A 17,900-nucleotide genomic window follows, 5' to 3' on the forward strand; every position below is an offset into this window, starting at 1 on the left:
ATACGGAGCACTACTTGCTACTTTAGCAGTATTACTTAGGTGCCGGATAGGCGAGGGGGATGCCACAAGACGCCCCAACGCACTACGAGGAGCTGGAATTCAGTGGCGCAGTGCTCCGAGCTCGCTAGCTGCGAGGCCAGGCCAGGCACCAAACTTCCACAGGCCGAATAGCAACACCAGGACGATGTGCGACGAGCCAGAGCGACATGCCCAAGGGCATGCCCATATAGATACCGACCACCCCGTCCGTAGGTGTGCCGCATGCCTGCGGGCAGTGGTCGTGTGCACCCCTAGCATGCGCGAACATGCATGGCTATGGAGCAGGGCAGCGTTGTCCGTCAGATGCCTCTACTCGCCAACTATGCAACGACGGCGCGAGGGGCCGATGGTCATCTGTGTCGGCTCCGGGCCAGCGTAGGAGGCGCAGAAAATTTGTGACCGAGGTCGACGCCGAGTGCCGGGTTCGACTTTGCAAGCGACATGCTTCGACTCGAGCCGAGGACAACGACGGGGCCGAGGACAGCGACAGGGCCGACGCTCGCACCAGAGACGAGAATCCGGCGAGCGATTCGCATGTTGAGCAGCCGATGGGGTCGATGGGGTCAGGCGGGGGGCTCGACCGAGCGGGAGAGTCGGCCGTCGATCGAGTCGGCCATCGATCACGCCTCGTCGGCATGTCCCTCGAGGACGCCGGTCCTCCCCTCGGCCGCTCGGCCGCTCGACGTTGGACAGGGAAGCGTGTGCGACGGCGAGGGCGGCTCTCCAGCATCCGTCGGCGGCCAGCATCGTGCGTGGACTTGGCTAGCTTATCGTCTCATTCATGCAGCCTCTCGAAGCTAAAATTCCAGACGTCGGCCTTGCGCGGTCCGTCCGATGACTCTCTCTGTCCGGCGTGCTGCAGCACGCTCGGGTCGAGGGCCCACTTCCTCAAGCCGTGATCGCGGGCGTAATCCTCGAGAATCTGATCGCCGGCAAAGGCAAAGGGCGGATCCCGCAGCAGCCTCTGGAAGCCGTCGAGGTGGCGGTTCGGAAAGACGAGCCCTTGGGCGCAGCAACCGTAGTTGGGCATCTCGCGGACACCGCTGAGGGGAAAGGGGCTCAGCCGATGGGTCGAGACGCGACCGGCCATGAAAAAGAGGGCAATGACGGCTGGCGTCCAGAGGCAGAAGACGAGGGCGGCGGCGTGGTTGAAGTTTTGCGTCGCGCCCTTGGCCGTCGGGCCTATCTTGTGACGTCGCCGGAGCTCGAGGAAGAGGAGCAGCAGGACGGTGTAAGCGGCGACGACGCCGGCGGCGTAGTGGAGGGACTCCTCGGCATTCCAGCCCATGAGCAGCTCCGAGTAGAACAGGCGCAGGTAGATCCAGTCGCGGCCGCTCCTTTCCGTCTCCCGCTCGACGTGGCCGACGGCGGATCGGAACTTGGCAAACCAGCTTCGCGTCGCGATCACGTCGTCCTCGACAAAGGCAAAGTAGGGCGCCTCCTGACCGCGGCAGCGCTCGACGAGAACCGAGTGGTCGAGCCGCATGTTCTCGACCCTCCCGTCGCCCCGAGGCTCGCCGCGGACGTCAAAGGGAATCGCATGGTAGTTGGCGGCGGGCAGCGTCGCGTTGGCGGCGAGACGGTCGGCGTAGACGACGACCTCGTCGACGAGCCGGCCGAGCCATTCCTGGCCGTAGGCGGCGTGCGTCTGGGGCGTCCTGTCGGCGAGGAGGACGACGATGTGGACGAGCGCCCTCTCGTCGGCCGTCAAGCCATCGACGAGGCTGCCGACGGTGTGCTCAAGGAAGGACTCGGTCGTGCGGTTGATGCTGGGGATGCCGACGCAGAGCTGGGGAGGCCCCTGGCGCGTCCCGGGAGCGGTGACGTTGGTTTGCCGCAGGAAACGGTCGACCTCGGAGGTGCGAACGGTGGAGAAGCGCAAGCGGTAGGCCTTGGCGGGGTTGTAGAAGATCGAAGACGGGTCGTCGGCCGAGTTGTGGTAGCACCAGACGGCGAGGGAGAGCCAGGCCAGCCAGAAGACGAGGTTGGCCCTGGAAGCACGCATCGCTGACTTCCTCGTCGGCGACGAAAGGCAAGGGGGGGGGGGGGGGGGGTTCGGTGGAGGTACAGGCGTTGATCCTCGACGACGGCCTCGTTTGGATTCGTCGACCTCGTCGGATTCGTCGACCTTGTCGGATCGGCCGTCGCTATCAGACGGATGGGCCGACGGCAGGAGGGCGGCAGGAGGGATGTATGGGAGGGATGTATGCGGACGATTCCGCGACTGAGCAATCAGCCGAGCATCGTACGCGAGACAGAAGTCGGTGGGTGAGGCATCGAGACGCGAGGACTGCGAGGGAAGGGCAAGTTGGTCGGTGATGGTGACGGAAATAAAAACCAGTCAGGCAAGTGATGGGACGGACAGTGGATCCATGTACAGTACTTAGATCGACATGCTGTATTATCACGGAGTATTTACTCTGTACTGACAAGTACTTACTTACTTATGTAAGTACAGTATAGTACATGTTGGGAGTGCAAGTACAGCACTGTACTTTGTTGGTGCGCATAACATGCAGTAAGTACATGTCCGAGTAAGCACTCTGTTAGTTACACATACAGTAGGTAAGCAAGAGTAAGCACCTGGTGGGGGGTTCGCATACGGGCAGGGCATGTACTTGCATCGTAATACAGCATATACACGTCCTTACTAATAGTTCAAGAATATAAGTGCGGATACTCAACACTTGTACGGAGTACGGAGTATGTATTTGTAGATGTATGGAGTATTAATACTGTACATGTACTCCGTATCTGTAGACATCAATCGATGTAGGGAGTCCTTGCCAACTTGAGTCTCAACGTATAACAGCCAAGTACAAATGCCTAGCTGTAAATACAGTACAAATGCCTAGCTGAAACACAGTATTCATGTACTGTATGGAGTAAGTATTTGCGGAGTACGGAGCACAAGCACGAGTAAGTAATACTCCGTACAAGCACAAGTATTAGTACAGTACTGTAAGTACATGCAAAAGCACAAGCACAAGTACAGTACTGTACATATGCAAGCACAAGCACAAGCACAAGCACAAACAAGCACAAGCACAAGCACAAGCACAAGCACAACCTCAAGCACAAGCACAACCACAACCACAACCACAAGCCCAACCAGTGCTCCTATTGCCCCTACGATTCGTGTGTGCAGGTACGGAGTGATGCTAAATGTACCAAGTAGGACCTGTGCTTGAGCAAGCATACTTGGGTACAGCATGCTGCTGGGAATGCCATCCTGCAGGACATCAAGTCACACCCACCGAGCACAGGGATACCATGCCGCTCGGGCTGCGTTGCCTTCATGTGGCCGATTCTGAACCTGCCGCGTAAAAATTCGTTTCGATCAATCTCAATAGTCTATATCGCCGTGTGCTGCTGTCCATTGCCTGCGGACCCGTACTCCGGTGACGTGAACCTGAATCCAAAGGCCAAAACAATCCCGGTTTGCCTCGAGTCGAAAGCAGGCGGGGAAAACAATGCAAGCAGCAAGGTCAGGGAATCTCGCACCTCGAGGCGAGGCTGCCCATCTCGACCGAACCATCCATCCACCCACTCCGCTTCATTCCTCGGATCCGACAATCGCACACCCACCCAAGCCGAGGGAACGCTCGCGCGGGCGTCGCCGCTTTTGCTTCCCTCGCTAGCACGTCCGGCGCGTCCTCCAAGAGAACAGCCCCTAACCTGCCTTGCTCTTGATGGCGGCCGGTCGTCCAAACGTCGGCAGCCACTTGCGCCGACCGCCCGTCGCCGAGCTTGTCATCGCCGCGCTGTCCTGCGGCTGGTCCGGGTCCGGCGGTGCCGCGTCGTCCTGATGCGGCTTCGTCGGCGCTTCGGCGGCCGCCACCGGCGAGACCTCGTGCTCGAAACCTGCACAGTCCAGCGTGTTGCTTCGTCCCTGTCGCCTGTCGCCGAAAATGGGGGGAAGCTTGCCGCTCAAGCCGCCGTCTTCTATCGGACAGTTGCTGAGCTGCCACAGCGGCGCGCCCTTGAAATTCTCCGCCGCGGCCGACGACGAAGTGCTTGGCGGTGTGCTGTCGGCATCAGGACTCATCACCACGGCACCGACCGAACGGCGAAAGAATCGATGCAAGCCGGCACGAGCGCCGTGATGGCCCGACACGGGTGGGTGGCGCTTCTGGTCGGCAGCGGGCTGGCGATGGGGCTGCTGCTGGTGCTGCGCGGCAAGCTGCGCGTCGACTTCATTTTCGTGCGCTTCGCTGGCATGTCTGCCATGACGCCGGGGCAATCCCTCCAACGCCGCATCATTGCCGGCCGGTGAGGCTGATTCCGGCTCGCCAGTCGGCGCGTGGAAGGTCGATCTCCGGCTCGATTTTGCCGGGAACACTCGCGTGCTTGCCGAGATGCCCTCTGGCAGGAATTCGTGTCTCGGCGGAAGGGGGGCACCTCCCCCTAGGGCTCCGCCGCGGCCGGGCACGGTTTCCACCTCCCAGCTACCGTGGGCGGCGTGGACGAGGAAGCTAAAAGGATGCGGCGAGACACGGACACCGGTCCTATCGGGTTTCGTGCTCTCGCGGAGCCAAATGTCGGCGTTGGAATCCACGGAGCGAGAATCCGAGAAGTCGTCGTGGTCGCCGACCCAGTCGTGGCCTCGGCCGAACGACGTGATCGATTCGCCGGCACTTTGCGGTCGTTGGGCGTACGAGAGACGATGGGCCGAAAAGGTGCTTTCGAGAGGGATGCGAGACGTTGCTTCCGGCGCGTCGGCGCCGGCATGCAACGGTGGCTCGTCCGACGTCTCGAATTGATGCAGCGTAGACGTCGAGATGGTGTCAGGCGTCGGCGGCAATCCCTGGCCCGGGAGATGAACGCCGCCCGATGAATCCGTCCGTACTTGCCGAAAGGCCTCGCGTTGCTCCTGATGCGCATGCTTGCGGGTCGAGGACTTGGCGGGGGACTTACGCTGCGACTTTCTCGGGTCGCCTTCTCGGCTCTGTGGCCGGGCGACGTCCCCCTTTGTCGAGCAATCGTCGCCATCGCAGTCGCCGTCGCCGTCGCCGGCGTCGTCATCGCCGTCGCCATAGTCGTCGCCGTCGACGTGCTCGAAGCGAGGCTGGCCACGTTGGTAGCAAATGTCGGACAAGGCGTGGAAGCAGACGGCGGTGCTCGACCAGGGAAGCGGTTTGGAAGCGGTGGCCGGTTTGCTGACCGACGCCGCTCGCCTTCTCGGCGCCGTGACCGCTTGCTGATCCGTCGTCCAGTCTCCTCCATCGAAGCCGTCGAGGGCGAGGGGTTCGTCCATGTGCACCGTTGGTCCGTGGTCCATACCCTTTCCCCGTTGGCCATAGACGCTCACGAAGGAACTCTCGCTCAGGATGCTCAGCGTCGGGCTGTCGAAGCCCCTGTCATGTCCCACCTCGGGCGAGCTCTCCACCACGCGAGGCAGGTGGTGGACGTTGGCCTTGACGCCGAGGTAGACGTTGCGCAGGTTCTCCGTGTTTTCGCTCCGCTCGGACAAGAAGCTCGGCATGCGAGTGACGGACTTGGCATCGCTCTCGAGCTTCGACGTGTCTCGTCCGACGGGCTGGGCTGTCGCCTGGCTGGCGCCCATTTCGTAGTCGCGCGGGCAAAAGTAGCGTTCCCGCTCGACCCGGCGAACCGTGAGACGTTCCTGGACGAGTTGGTCGAGCTTCGCCTCGAGGACTACGATCATAGCGACGGCCTCCTCGACGGCCTTGTCGCGCTTCTCGAGTTCCTCGACCAGCTTCTCCTTCTCGTCCTCGACCCGGCCCTTGTCCGACTCGAGCGCGTCGAGTCGCTCCTCGAGGGCCGTCTGCCGCTCGCGACGGTGAAAGAGCTCCAGCTTGAGGTCAAAGTTTTGCTTGTGCAGGTTGGAGACGACCTGGCGGCGTCAGTGAACCAAGGAAAGCCAAAGGCGCGGCGGGTCGCGTTCGCCTACCTTTTCCATCTCCTTGACCCCGAGGCCCTTTTTCCTTGCCGGCTCGATGCTGGTGCTCGACTGCGGACGAGTGCCGTTCGCTTCCAGAGGCGGCCTGAATGGTGAGCTGCAGGCCGGACGCCCTAGATCGACCGAGGCACTCGTCTTGGTCCGAGATGGCGCGGGGGAAAAGGTGACCCGCTCGCTCTCCATCCTGCGCTCGCGCTGCAGCTTCTCCTGCAGATACGACGAAAGAGCGGGCGGTCGCGCCGAGTCGGGGGTGCCCTGCCGGGGCGGATGGGCGGCGGCCCGAGAGGCGACACGGGGTGAGATGGCGGGTTTGATGCAGCTGCTGTGATGAAAGCGGTGCACGGGATGCGACGATAGGATGGCCGGTGCGTCTTCGGTAACGTGCGTCGTCGAACTGTTGGCACTCTGCGGCGCCATGGTGCGCGAGTGGACGGAGCTCGACGAGTTCGAGGCGGCGTACGGATGAGCAGGACGAAAGCCTTGTCTCGGGTGCTCCTGCGGGTCGTCCATTGCGTGAAGTAATAATTTGGTCCTCGAACGACCAGTCGTTTGAGGACCCGGATATGGGCGTGTGAATCGGGTGCAAGCGGGTATCGATCAGTCCAGATGGCAGACGGGGGGGGGGGGGGGGCGGACGCGGGCGTTTCCCACACACAGGCGCCGCGACGGGAGGTTTTAAGATTTGGGTTGCGCAGCCCACGCGGCATGGACGGGCCGGCAGGAGAAGAGGGGAGACGATTTGGTGCGAGGCTCAGAGCGATGGACAAAGGCTCTTCCCGTCCAAGGCGCTCGAATGCTGGATATCGGATCTGGCGTGAAAAATAACTTGACGACGGCGGTGGAGTTGGCTTTAGACGCAGTGGCGGAAGCGATGCTTTCACGAGAGCTGCATGTCCGCCCACTCATGAACCAGGTGCCTGCACCAGCTGGCTTCTTCATTCGTCGTTGTGAAGCGACGACGTTTGTGTTGGATGCGGTGATTCGACGGCGATGACAAGCTGCATCACTGCATGCAGAGACGGAGCATGGATCTGCGGTTGACGGACCGAGTACCGTTCGGATGGATGGCAGCAGGTAGTCCGCCGGCAGGCTCCAAGTTCGCCGGCAGGCTCGACGAGAAACGATGGGCAACGTGCCAAGGTCCGGCCGCGCAGCAGGGCTCGACGCAGCGTTTGATGCTATTTGGTCGACGTCTCGGACCGGAGCGGCAGGACGAAACGAAGAGGGAGCAGGGTGACGGGTCGGTAATCGAATGAACCGGTCGTACGGTATGCCGTCGAGGCCACGAACCGGGACGAGGGGGGGCGTGCACGAGGAACGGCGTGATGCATGGACGGCCGCGGACGAGAAGGGTTGCGTCGGCGGGTTGGGGGAGGATGGTCGACGTTGGACCAGGCCGTCGTCGGAACGGGGACGAGTACGAGTACTTGTAAATGCCAGAAACAAAACGAGCCGGCGTAGGGAGGGACGACTGCTCCGCACGGGAGGAATAAGCAACAAGAAAGGGTCGTAGGAATGGATGGGCACGCAAGGGGGGAGGGGGGGGAGGCTCGCCACGGAGTTGAAAATGAAGCGACTGGGCTGGCGGACGCTTGGGTTGGCGATGGTGATGCAGCCACCAGGATCAAGGGCGAGGGAGCAGGCGTGCGGCGTGGCTGGGAATGGGACATTTGGCGGCCCCGTCCTTTGACAGGTTGCCAAGCACGACCCAGCGAGCGCCAGGGGCACAGCAGCTGCTTCGGCGTCGCCCCCGTGCCTCCCACCATGCCGACAGCAGCTACCCTGGGTGCTAGACCAAGCGTGCCACAGCGCTTCCACGGTGGGCGAGCGGGCACCGCAGCGCACCGGGACGAAACGGTTCGCACAGTGCTCCTCGACGTGCGCTACCAACTAGTACTTGGGTGTACGGAGCACAGAGTATTAATTGTATATTCGAGCAGGGACTCGCGGTGCGGAACTACGGAGTGCATGTATCTGTACTCGAGTTTGTGTCGACAGTACAAGCCCAGGCTGTCACTCCCCCGTCCTGGGTCCATGCCTGCCCGCAATTTGGTCACGCTTGTCGGTGCACTCGTGCCGCGGCCATTGTACCTTGTGTCCGCTACAAGTATCTATACGCACTCGGTTCCGACCAAGACGCAAGTTCCGCGTACAGTAGGTACGGAGTAATACGGAATAAAATGTGCCTATTTACTCGACACCTGTACTCCGTGCAGAACATGTACTCCGTACGGTGAGCGATTGTGCAGGGAACGACAGGTTCTCCGTATTCATGCTCCGTACTCTGTACTCCGTACTTGCCCCGTACATGCAAGGACAAGCAGGTACGTAATGCAGACTACCGGGCGGTACGGAGTGCTGGTATTGTTATTGTTATTCGTCTACTCGAGATGACCTGGAGGCGACGGGCAAGCAGGGACGCGGCAGGGGAGCCCGTGCTGTGCGCGTTTGTGATGCTGCTGCCGTGCTGCCGTGCTTGCATTGCACAGGTATTATGGCGTACTGTACGGAGTAGGTGTACGGTACTCTGCACTTGCAGCGCCGATACACCCATTAATGGAACAAGTACGGGGCACGGATACGGAGCACAGTGATGATAATACTTGAAGACAGGGCTACCGATGTATCAGGTACATTGGGAAGACAAGTTTGGTAGCAATTTACTCTCCTATTTCCTTTATTTGCATGTACGTCCACCGACCTATACAAGTACAAACTACACACGCGTGCATGCACACATTCTTTGTTGTCAGGTGCCCGAGGTAGCATTCATTACCGACGTCGGCGTGCAGGCGTGAAGGCGAAACGGAACAAAGGCTCGGAACCATCACTTGACCTCCTTGACTCCTTGACCTCATCTTGTTGCATTGACCTCACCTTGCTACACTTGTCCCCATTGATGCAAATGCTTGAGCACGCGAGCGGGGGCAGCTGCTGAAGCCTCCAAGCCTTGTGCCAGCGTGCGAAATCGGTGCCAAAGTCGGCATCCCGCCCGCGAACTCGAACAGCGTCGACGGCGGTCCCTGGCCAATGCCTGATGCCTTCCAAGCACATGAGCTTCAAGCCTGTATTGCGCAACTCGGCCGAGGACATTTGTCACAGCCGACGTACGGGGCAGTGCACGTGAATGCGTGCAAGTGCCAATGTTTGACGTGAATGCATGTATGGTAGGTCTCACCGTCTGCTTGTACGTGTACAATTACATGCAAGTACATGTACTGCAGGTGCAAGTGTACAGTACGGAGTCCTCCGTGCCCACGTATGTGCCAATTACCATTCCCTGCCAGAATGGAACGCGGCGACCCCTGAATCCCACCACCTAGCCGCCTGCCCAGCTAGCTCCATATCGAACACGACCGGCGCGGACCAATCAACCACCCTCCCGCCGCCGGGAAGCCTGGTGTGGGCTGCTCCGCTCCGGATCGCTTCCGCTGTGCAGCCCGGGCCCATCCAAGTACAGTTAGGCCGAGCCAGTACGGAGAACTTACTGCGACCAAGTACTTTAGTACAGTATTATTACAGTCTGCGGCACTCCGTACAGTGCTTACATGTACTTGCAAGTGCACTTGTACTTGCTCTGTACACCAACAGTAGTTGTGCTTGTACCGATCAGGCACTGCACTTGTATGTATTTCCTTGCAAATGCACATGTTCTCCGTACACCTACAGTTGTTGTGCCTGTACTCCGTACCAATCAGGCAATGCACTTGTATTTCCTTGACGGACTGCTCAAGTATTAATTACTGCACCAGTGCAGACAGATGAATGTACTTGCAGTGCGGCGTACTTGCATGTGCACCAAACAACTGACAGCATGCGCTGTAGCCGAGGGCCGTCGCCGAATAGCTACGGCCAGGCACAGAAATAATGCAGTCCGGTACATGTCCTTACTACTAGGTACATACCCAGTACTTATGTAGGTAGGTAGTAGGTAAAAAGTACTAACTAACGGAGTATGTACGGAGTGCATCATGTACTAATAATACCAAAGTATTACTGCACAGAGTACATCCTCCACCACGCAAGTATCAACAAGTACAGCGGCTACCGCACACATCTCATTGCAAGAAAAACCTTTGTTACCACGCCTCACCACCGCCCCAGAATTCTTTCTTCTTTCAAGAAGGGCGCCTCGCAAAAGGATGCTGTAGCGGAAGAAGGCTTCTAATCACTGTACGTACTACGGTAGCACGTGCATGTACAACCACATGCATAGTACTCACCGGTACTCCGCACGACAGACCATCATCCTCGCCAGCGAAATATTATCGTAGTTCCGACCTTATTCCACAGCAGTACTCCGTACAAGTACTAGGTACTAGTAATGCTAGGTGGTGCTACAGTCACTTGACAAAAGTGACGATTCAGGCTTGGTAGCGCTACTCCTACAAATTGAATCGACATTTTTGCCACCCCACTGTAGGTAATACTACCTATAGGTAGTTGCAGGTATTAATACTGCCGAGGCACTAATTATTATTTACTCAGGCTATTAACCACCCAACCACCACAACCACCAGCACCGAGACGCCAAGTGACAGGCACTGACTGGGCCATGCACAGGAAGCCTGCAGCGAATTACTTCGGGGAACCAAGTAATACCTACTAGTACCACCTATGCAGTACGGAACGGCCTCTCTGCCTGTCCCTTTCCGCAGCATGAACGCCTATACAAGTGGTGCTATGGGCCGGCGGTGCCCTGCCGACAGCACAAAGGTGGGAGAACCACCATCACGTGCTGTCCGTCACGGCGATTGGGAAGTGGCCCATGGTCGTTACCGCCACCGTCGCCCACCAGCCGAGCTCAAACTCCCACCTGGTTGCCTCATGACATGCCTTTTATTCTCGCAATGGCAAGCAAGAGTCTCGTTCCGCTCAACGCCTGCAGCGTACACGTGCATATCCACGATGCAAGGGCTCGGCATTCGTGGCCCGCGGACCGGAGAGTATGGGGAGCCCCCGAAGAGGCATGCTTGTGGTGCGGCTTCCGAGAGGCAACCCGTTGCCATTTTGCCTGCGCCGAGTCATTCGATGCCACCCCTGGCACCCGGGAATATCATGCACGAGCGTCATCGGTCGAACTGTGTGTGACGTCTCGTTTCGGACTCGCATGGAACATCTACCCGGGAACCCGACGCCGTGCTCGGCCTGGTTCGGCATCCGTCTACAGCTCGTCCCTGAAAAACGTCTCCTTGCTTCCCTCGTCCCGAACGTCGTCCTTGGCGCCCTCGTCTTTCTCGTCCGCCGCCTGCTGTCCGCCATGTCCGTGTGGCACCTGGTGCTGGTCTTGCCCTACCGACGCCTGCTGCTCGTCCTGCCCATCCGCCGGCAAGTGGTGTCTGTCGCCGCCGCCTCCCTCCTCGTCGTGACCGTCGTCCTCGTCGGAGCTCGCCTGCTGCTGCCCCTCGCCCCCGGCGGCCTTGGGCTTTTCGTCGACGAAGCCGCGAAGCTCGCGCATGTTTCCGCCGTCAATCTCCACAACCTCGAGCTTCCATCCCTGGTCGCCGGCAAGCCGTTCCATCTTCTTCTTCATGTCCTCCACCACGCTGGGGTCGAGTTCCAGCCTCTTCAGCTCGTCCGTCGACATCTTCTCCACCTTGCCGCCGTCCGCCTTGCTCGCCACCTTGATGAGGACGTCGACCATTCGATCGCCCACGCTCGTCTCAAACGTGTTTTGCGGCGCCGCCAGTTTGAGAGGGGGCTTGCCGACCTCGTCGGCGCCCGACAGGACATGCCGCGCGCCCACGACGACACCCCCGACTGTCACGACGCCGAGCTCCTCGGCCGCATCGTGGCCGGCTTCGTCGCCGGCTTCGTCGCCCGCCCGCGAGCCCGCCGTAGTCTTTTCCCCTTCCGCTCCACCGACGCCGTCGGGTTGGGCGCCTTCGGTCTGCTCCAGACGGGGCGTCGACCTGTCGTCGTCGTCGGCGGCGGCGGCCGAGATGAGCTGGCATTTGATGGCGTTGGCCTTGGTCTCCTTGGGCGGCAGGAATACGGCGTTTTGACATAGCCGCGGCGAGTTCACCACCATGACGTAGGCGCAGATGGTCACTTCCTTGATCCAGCCGATCCTGTCGGTCGTCATACCCGGCACGCAGTGGTACTGCACCTCGATGGTTCGCTCCCTGCCTGTGAGGTCGCAAATGGTTCCGCCCTCGAGCTTCTGCACGAGGTACCGTTGGTCGCCCTTGACCTGGAGCTCAGCCGGCACCGATTTCGAGCCGGCCCGATCGCGAGCCTCGACCTCGGATCCGGCAGGCAGCGCAGGCACGCGGCCGAGAACGTATTCCGGCGTTTGAGGGTCGCGCCTCGGCGGTTGGCCGTGCGTCATGGCCGTCACGGCGTGGTACTGGGCCACCTCGTGGTTGTCGCAGAACCGGTAGCTCCACCAGCCCGACATGAAGTACAGGCATCTATCCTCTAGTTGGCTGAGCAGCTCCCAGCCGCTGCTGGCCGCCCGGCTCAGCTCCCGCGCCTCTTCCGCCTTGGCCAGCTCGTTGGCCGTCTGGTTCTCGGGGCCGGGAGGCGGTATGTTCGGTATCGCGCAGAGGTAGCGATGGGGCGGCATGTTCATCAGCTCGTACGAGTAGGAAATCTCATCGGCGGCGTTGCCGGCGTCGGCAGCCGTGGTCTCGCGAGCATCGCCCGCACTGGACTGGCTGCCGTCGGCCGAGTCGGTCGCATCTCGGGCTTGGCTCTCGAGGAGCTCATGAGCCTCCTTGTCGGAAATGGAGCCTTCGGAGAAGACAACTTCAAACTGTGAAGAAAAGTCACCGGTCAGCGAGGCGAGACGACGCGCGGCGGTGCGTCTCGTGGAACTGTACCTGCGGGTAGGCGAGCAAGTCACTGTGGACGTCGAAGCCAGGCAGCAGGGCAAGGCAGAGCTGGATTGTGGCCAGCAGGACTACATTGAGACGGCGCATCGTGCCGCTGGGTAGGCGTTGCTCACATAGAGCCGCGACGGAGGGTGGCGGGGGTCGGAGGCGATGATGAACCTGATGACCATGGAGGATGGAACACTTGGTGGTCCTGCGTCGGATTTACGGACGTTGGGGAGGTGGATTGTCGTCGGTTGCAAGTGTCCACTATCACGAAACTGCCGATGTTTTGCCGACGAGCCCAGCAGCACCAGCCCCAGCCACGCACCCCTTGTCACGGAACCCGCGGCTCAGCAAATATGACTGCAAGTAAATACACGGAGAAACGAGATCCAAGAATCGAGAAAGCAAACCCAACTCATAAACTTCAGGCATGGCTGGCAAAATTACTCCCGGCCCCATCGTTGCCTGGGCATACAAGCTAGGCGTGGTACCTTTGACCGCCATCAGTCCCCTCCGGTCCTAGGAGCGGAATCTTCCAATCTAGCTTTCGTCCTCTATTCCATTCACCCATAATCCATCACCCATAATCCATCACCCATAATCCATCACCCATAATCCATCACCCATCACCCATCGCCCGATAGGCAATCACCGCAGTGCACAGGACCAGTCGATGCACATAGGCATCTCTTCCACATCCACCGTTGTCAGGGAGCGGCCAGCCCTAGGACCTACTTTTGTTCGTTCGCAAGAGCCCCTCGTTGCGATGCAAAGGTGTTGATAAACTTGGCAAGCTTCTTCGCCTCCTCGGGAGAGATCGAGTTGTAATTGCTTGCCCGAATCCCTCCCAGACTGCGGTGACCTTTCAGCCCCATAAATCCTAGACTTTCAGCCTCGTCCAGGAAAGCTTTCTCCGACGCATCGCCACCTTCGATCCTGAAGCAGATATTCATGCGTGACCGTACTGACTTGTCAGGAATGATGCGATATAGATCAGAATGGGCCTCGAGAGCTCCGTAGATTAGTTGCGCCTTTTCTTCGGCTATGGCTTGCTGTCCTTGCACTTTGGGATGCTGGCGAAGAAGCCTCTTGAGAACCTGCCCTGCGACATACACACTATAGCACCACATTTAGTGTCAATCTCGGTCCAGCAGTAAAAGGCCTACTTACTCAAAGATGCTGAGCGTATTGTAGAGGCTGTTGTTTTTTGCAATCGTGTCATACTCGAGGATTCGAGGTGGAATGGGCAGACCCAGCTTTCTCATCAAGTCCGCAGAAGGCTGCGGTAGGAAGCGCTTGTTGATCACCACAACGGTTATGCCCGTCATCCCGAGGTTCTTTTGGGCCCCGAAGAAGATGGCGGAGAAGTTTTTGATCGGGATCGTCCTTGAAAGAATGTTGGAGCTCATGTCGGCCACGACAATCGGTCCGTTCGCCCCCGGCGCCAGGGAGGTGGGAAACGCGGGGAATTCGACGCCATCAACGGTCTCGTTGTCGCAGTAATAGACCATGGCGGCATCTTGCGAGAGGTTCCACGTGCTCTCGTCTGGAATCGTGCCTCCAAACGTACCGTCCGACTTTTTACTAGTCGCCGCAATATTGACATGCTCCGAGCCAAAGAGTCTCTTCGCTTCGTCCGCTGCCTTCTGCGACCATCCACCGGTGACAATATAATCCATCTTGAGTTTTGTCACGGCCGATTGAAGCTCCAGGCCTGAGCTGGCGAGCTCCCTCTCTTTGCGAGCAACCCAAGCACCGACAAAGTTATAAGCCACGGCGGCAAACTCGCCCGAACCGCCGCCATGCATAAAGAGTATCTCGTAGTCGTTTGGAATGTCAAGGTAGGACGCTAGATTTTCTTTCGCTTCGTTGATAATTTTCACAGCCTTGCTCGACCGGTGTGACCACTCCGCAAGGCCTACGCCTGTGCCCTCATAGTTGACGAGAGCTTGAGCGGCATCCTCAATGACGTCAGTAGGAAGGGCCGCTGGGCCTGCGCCGAAATTGGTCACATCTGATCTGGAAGGCATGGCGAATATTGAGTAGTATTAAGTATTGACTTGGTTATGGCGAGAGGTAGGAGAGATTTGCTTGGTGAGGAGCTTGGAGCTGATGGCGGCGGCGAGGGCGTGCTACGCATACCCAGAGTTTAACCGTTTCTCGCATCGCATCACGTGCGTTGCGTATATCGAGGCGACAAATCGACGCGAATCGCAAACCCCCGCATCCCTTGGCAGCACCTGACCCATCCATCGTTGGCGTTTGAAGAGAAGGGGAAATTCAGCATAATACTAGGCATATGCCGGAATCGCCTTCATTGCTGTCATCGTCTGGGCGAGAGGTATCCATCAGCGAGCGGGGATTGTGTCGTCGATCTTGCGCGGCTGGACTTTGAACATCCAGATAATACTACTCTACAGTAACTAAAATCTCACCAAGAGCCCCGCTAGCATTAGTGCAGTTGCAAGGTATGCACTTGCGGCGGGAACCCCGCAGTCTCGCTCATCCACTTCCCTTGGCCTGGCCCACAGGGAATAATCAAGTCCATTTACTCACTTGCTTTACTTGTATTACTCAGTAATTCCACTCAAGTGTACAGCAAGTAATACTTGTACAGTACTTCAGTACGGAGTACGGAGTATAACGGTCTTGATGAACAAGTATGTCCCTACTTATCATGGCACCGATCGATCGGCCATGGCCATGGCCGTCTTGGCAATCAACCATTCTCAGTCATTGATGGAGGAATAATGGCGGATGTGATAACTCTTGGTCCGCTGGGGACGAAAAGGGACCGCTATTCTGAGTCTTTCGACACTCTGGTGGCAGCTTCGAATCACTGCATCATCCATCACGGAAGTAACCGGTTACTGTGGCCTTTTGCATTACAGCGCAGTTGCGCAGTTGCACGGCAATACTCGAGGAGCCCAAGAGAATACTGTATGTCTCTTCTGGTGTCAAGCACAAACACCAGCCCGCCCCCGAGGTACTGTTGGCGTTCAACCTCCCCTCCTCCCGCCGTTTTCGGGCAGCGATACGGAAGTGCCCAATGACATGCGGCATGGCATGTGCGCATCCCTACCGACCAGGACGGATGACGAAAGCGATAAGAAACCACCGGCCACGACAAACCAAGTGGCCAACAAAGGCGGCGAGGTTCGACTTCTCAGCCGGTCGCTGCATAGCCAGGCCGGACCACGTGAGCAAGACAAACAACGAGAAGGGATGCAGATTTTGGATGAGGGAGGCAACGCCCAGAAAATCGAGGCTCTCGGGCTTGGGGGTACCCAAGGTACGTGCGGCGACGGAGCCTTATGGTGCATCTGGTGCCAAAGGTCAGGTGGCTGTGCGATATGGATGAACGGATATAACTTTGATGACAGACAGACACACGCTGTGGATCAAAGACAAGGGGGCCAGGGGCACCATGACGATTCCGAGAGATGTCCTTGTCGTCGATGGTTTTGTCCATGGCGTTGTCGGTGATGTGGCATCTTGGTGTCGTCCACGAGACTCGGCAAGACTCATTGCGCTTCTTCTCGCCCCCACGGGCTCTCCACGGGCTTCCCGGGGGCTCTCAGCTCTCAGGCTCTCCACGAGCTCCATCGGACCAGGGGCCGGGCGAGGGTCAAGTGTTGGAGTAGCCAGCCTCACTGCTGGGGAGTGATGAGGGCCAGTAACGGCGACCCGTTGTGGCGAGTGCGAGTACGTCGACCGAGTACGTACTCGTCCATGCACATACCGACCAGCATGTATTTTTACACCGACAACGTACAGTAGGGGTCAAGTCAGCATGTCCCTGATCCAATACGGCCCCCTGTTCTGACGCGGAATCATCCAGGTTCCCTTGAATCGAGACTGGCCGACTTCCTGCGAGCAAGAGGGTAGCACAGCAGCCAGGCAGAAGCGATGCAAAATATACAACAAACGGGACAGCGTCACGCGTTGCGGCCGATGAGCAGAAGACGGGCGACATGTCGGCATCGATGGATGGATTGCACGAAACATGATTTGCCAGGTGTTGCCTGGTTCCATGTCTGCGCTTGGTCACACTGCTCGCTGACATCCGGAGCCAGAAGAGAGCATGTCTCATGTGGGACGGGGACTCGGGATTATTCCCAGCAAGTCTGGCCCCGGCGCAGGCGAGGCAGGCAGGGCACAGCCTTGACCGGGAGATGCACGCACCACGAGGCCGAGTCGCCCCGGCGCATTCGCAGCTTCGCCAGACAAGGTGGGAGATGGAAACGTGACTGTGAAGTCCACCCTGATGCGCGTTGGACGTTGTCGATATGCTGGGTAAGGGATACGGATCGAACATGTCCGGCGTCGACACCTCCAGACCTTGTTTGCTTTGGATTCCGTCCACCACTCCCAATCTTGGCCATCGGTTGGCCTGTATGAATTTCCCGCCAACAGCCTCTTACTGTCCAAGTGCTCAATCTCCATAACCAACCCGCCCTGCCCCCACGACCATCCATCCGCCAGCTATATTTGCAATCGAGCCGTGTCCCAGGAGCACCAAGTATTCTCCGACAATGTCATGCGTAACACTGCATTCCGCAAGCTGTCACCCCCCCTCCCTCTCGACGAGCCGGATGTGGACGACGCTGTTCGTTGCATGGATTGCAGCATCACTGCCACAAAACTTGCATGGAGGGTGTGGCAGGTGCCACTTGATATACGTCGGAGGGTTCTCATGGCAGAACCCAGTTGAATGCAATGTCCGTTGTGCGGTCGTGGTGTTGTGCAGCTGGCTGCCAGACCTGGAATCCGTCGAGAATCCTCGTTGATGATGACAATACAAAAAATGCCATTGTGGCTGTACAAGTTCCTATCTGTCCATGTACATGTACTCGTGCTTGTGTCTGCGTACCTTGTCCGGGCGTTGAGGGCGGCGGCGGCTGACTCCGTCGGCATGATTTTATACTGCACACCGATGGGTCGTGGTGGTGCTGGTCTCGACTGGGATGTTTGGCCATCGCCGTCGGACGGTCGCCGGTGGCTGTGAGTGTGTGTGGGCACCAGCAGGGTGAGCCAGGCAGGGAGTCGATACCCACTCGTCGTGCCAGCCCAACATCGCCAAGTAAAGGTTGTAGGTGCGCAGGTGTGTAGCAGCA

The 17,900-nt window shown here is 58.8% G+C and overlaps 5 protein-coding genes across 5 annotated transcripts; 1 reads left to right on the top strand and 4 right to left on the bottom strand.

Moving 5' to 3' along the window:
- Positions 1-814: 814 nt before the first annotated feature.
- On the bottom strand, positions 815-2,567 carry DCS_05502 (putative integral membrane protein; the record flags this gene model as incomplete). Its single annotated transcript, XM_040802805.1, has 2 exons — positions 815-2,329; positions 2,535-2,567. The coding sequence occupies 2 exons, from the start codon at positions 2,565-2,567 to the stop codon at positions 815-817; spliced, it is 1,548 nt and encodes a 515-aa protein (XP_040657838.1).
- A 1,145-nt stretch (positions 2,568-3,712) lies between these two features.
- On the bottom strand, positions 3,713-6,472 carry DCS_05503 (uncharacterized protein; the record flags this gene model as incomplete). The annotated part of the gene is made up of 2 exons (XM_040802806.1): positions 3,713-5,896; positions 5,954-6,472. 2 exons carry the CDS (start codon positions 6,470-6,472, stop codon positions 3,713-3,715), a joined length of 2,703 nt encoding a protein of 900 aa, XP_040657839.1.
- Positions 6,473-11,126: 4,654 nt separating this feature from the next.
- DCS_05504 (Protein OS-9 like protein) lies at positions 11,127-12,885 on the bottom strand (the record flags this gene model as incomplete). Its single annotated transcript, XM_040802807.1, has 2 exons — positions 11,127-12,719; positions 12,787-12,885. The coding sequence occupies 2 exons, from the start codon at positions 12,883-12,885 to the stop codon at positions 11,127-11,129; spliced, it is 1,692 nt and encodes a 563-aa protein (XP_040657840.1).
- Positions 12,886-13,514: 629 nt separating this feature from the next.
- On the bottom strand, positions 13,515-14,813 carry DCS_05505 (uncharacterized protein; the record flags this gene model as incomplete). The annotated part of the gene is made up of 2 exons (XM_040802808.1): positions 13,515-13,899; positions 13,954-14,813. 2 exons carry the CDS (start codon positions 14,811-14,813, stop codon positions 13,515-13,517), a joined length of 1,245 nt encoding a protein of 414 aa, XP_040657841.1.
- Positions 14,814-15,849: 1,036 nt separating this feature from the next.
- On the top strand, positions 15,850-16,450 carry DCS_05506 (uncharacterized protein; the record flags this gene model as incomplete). The annotated part of the gene is made up of 2 exons (XM_040802809.1): positions 15,850-16,075; positions 16,167-16,450. 2 exons carry the CDS (start codon positions 15,850-15,852, stop codon positions 16,448-16,450), a joined length of 510 nt encoding a protein of 169 aa, XP_040657842.1.
- Between the last annotated feature and the right edge of the window lie 1,450 nt (positions 16,451-17,900).

Source organism: Drechmeria coniospora, chromosome 02 (genome assembly GCF_001625195.1).
Source record: "Drechmeria coniospora strain ARSEF 6962 chromosome 02, whole genome shotgun sequence".
Classification (NCBI taxonomy): domain Eukaryota; kingdom Fungi; phylum Ascomycota; class Sordariomycetes; order Hypocreales; family Ophiocordycipitaceae; genus Drechmeria; species Drechmeria coniospora.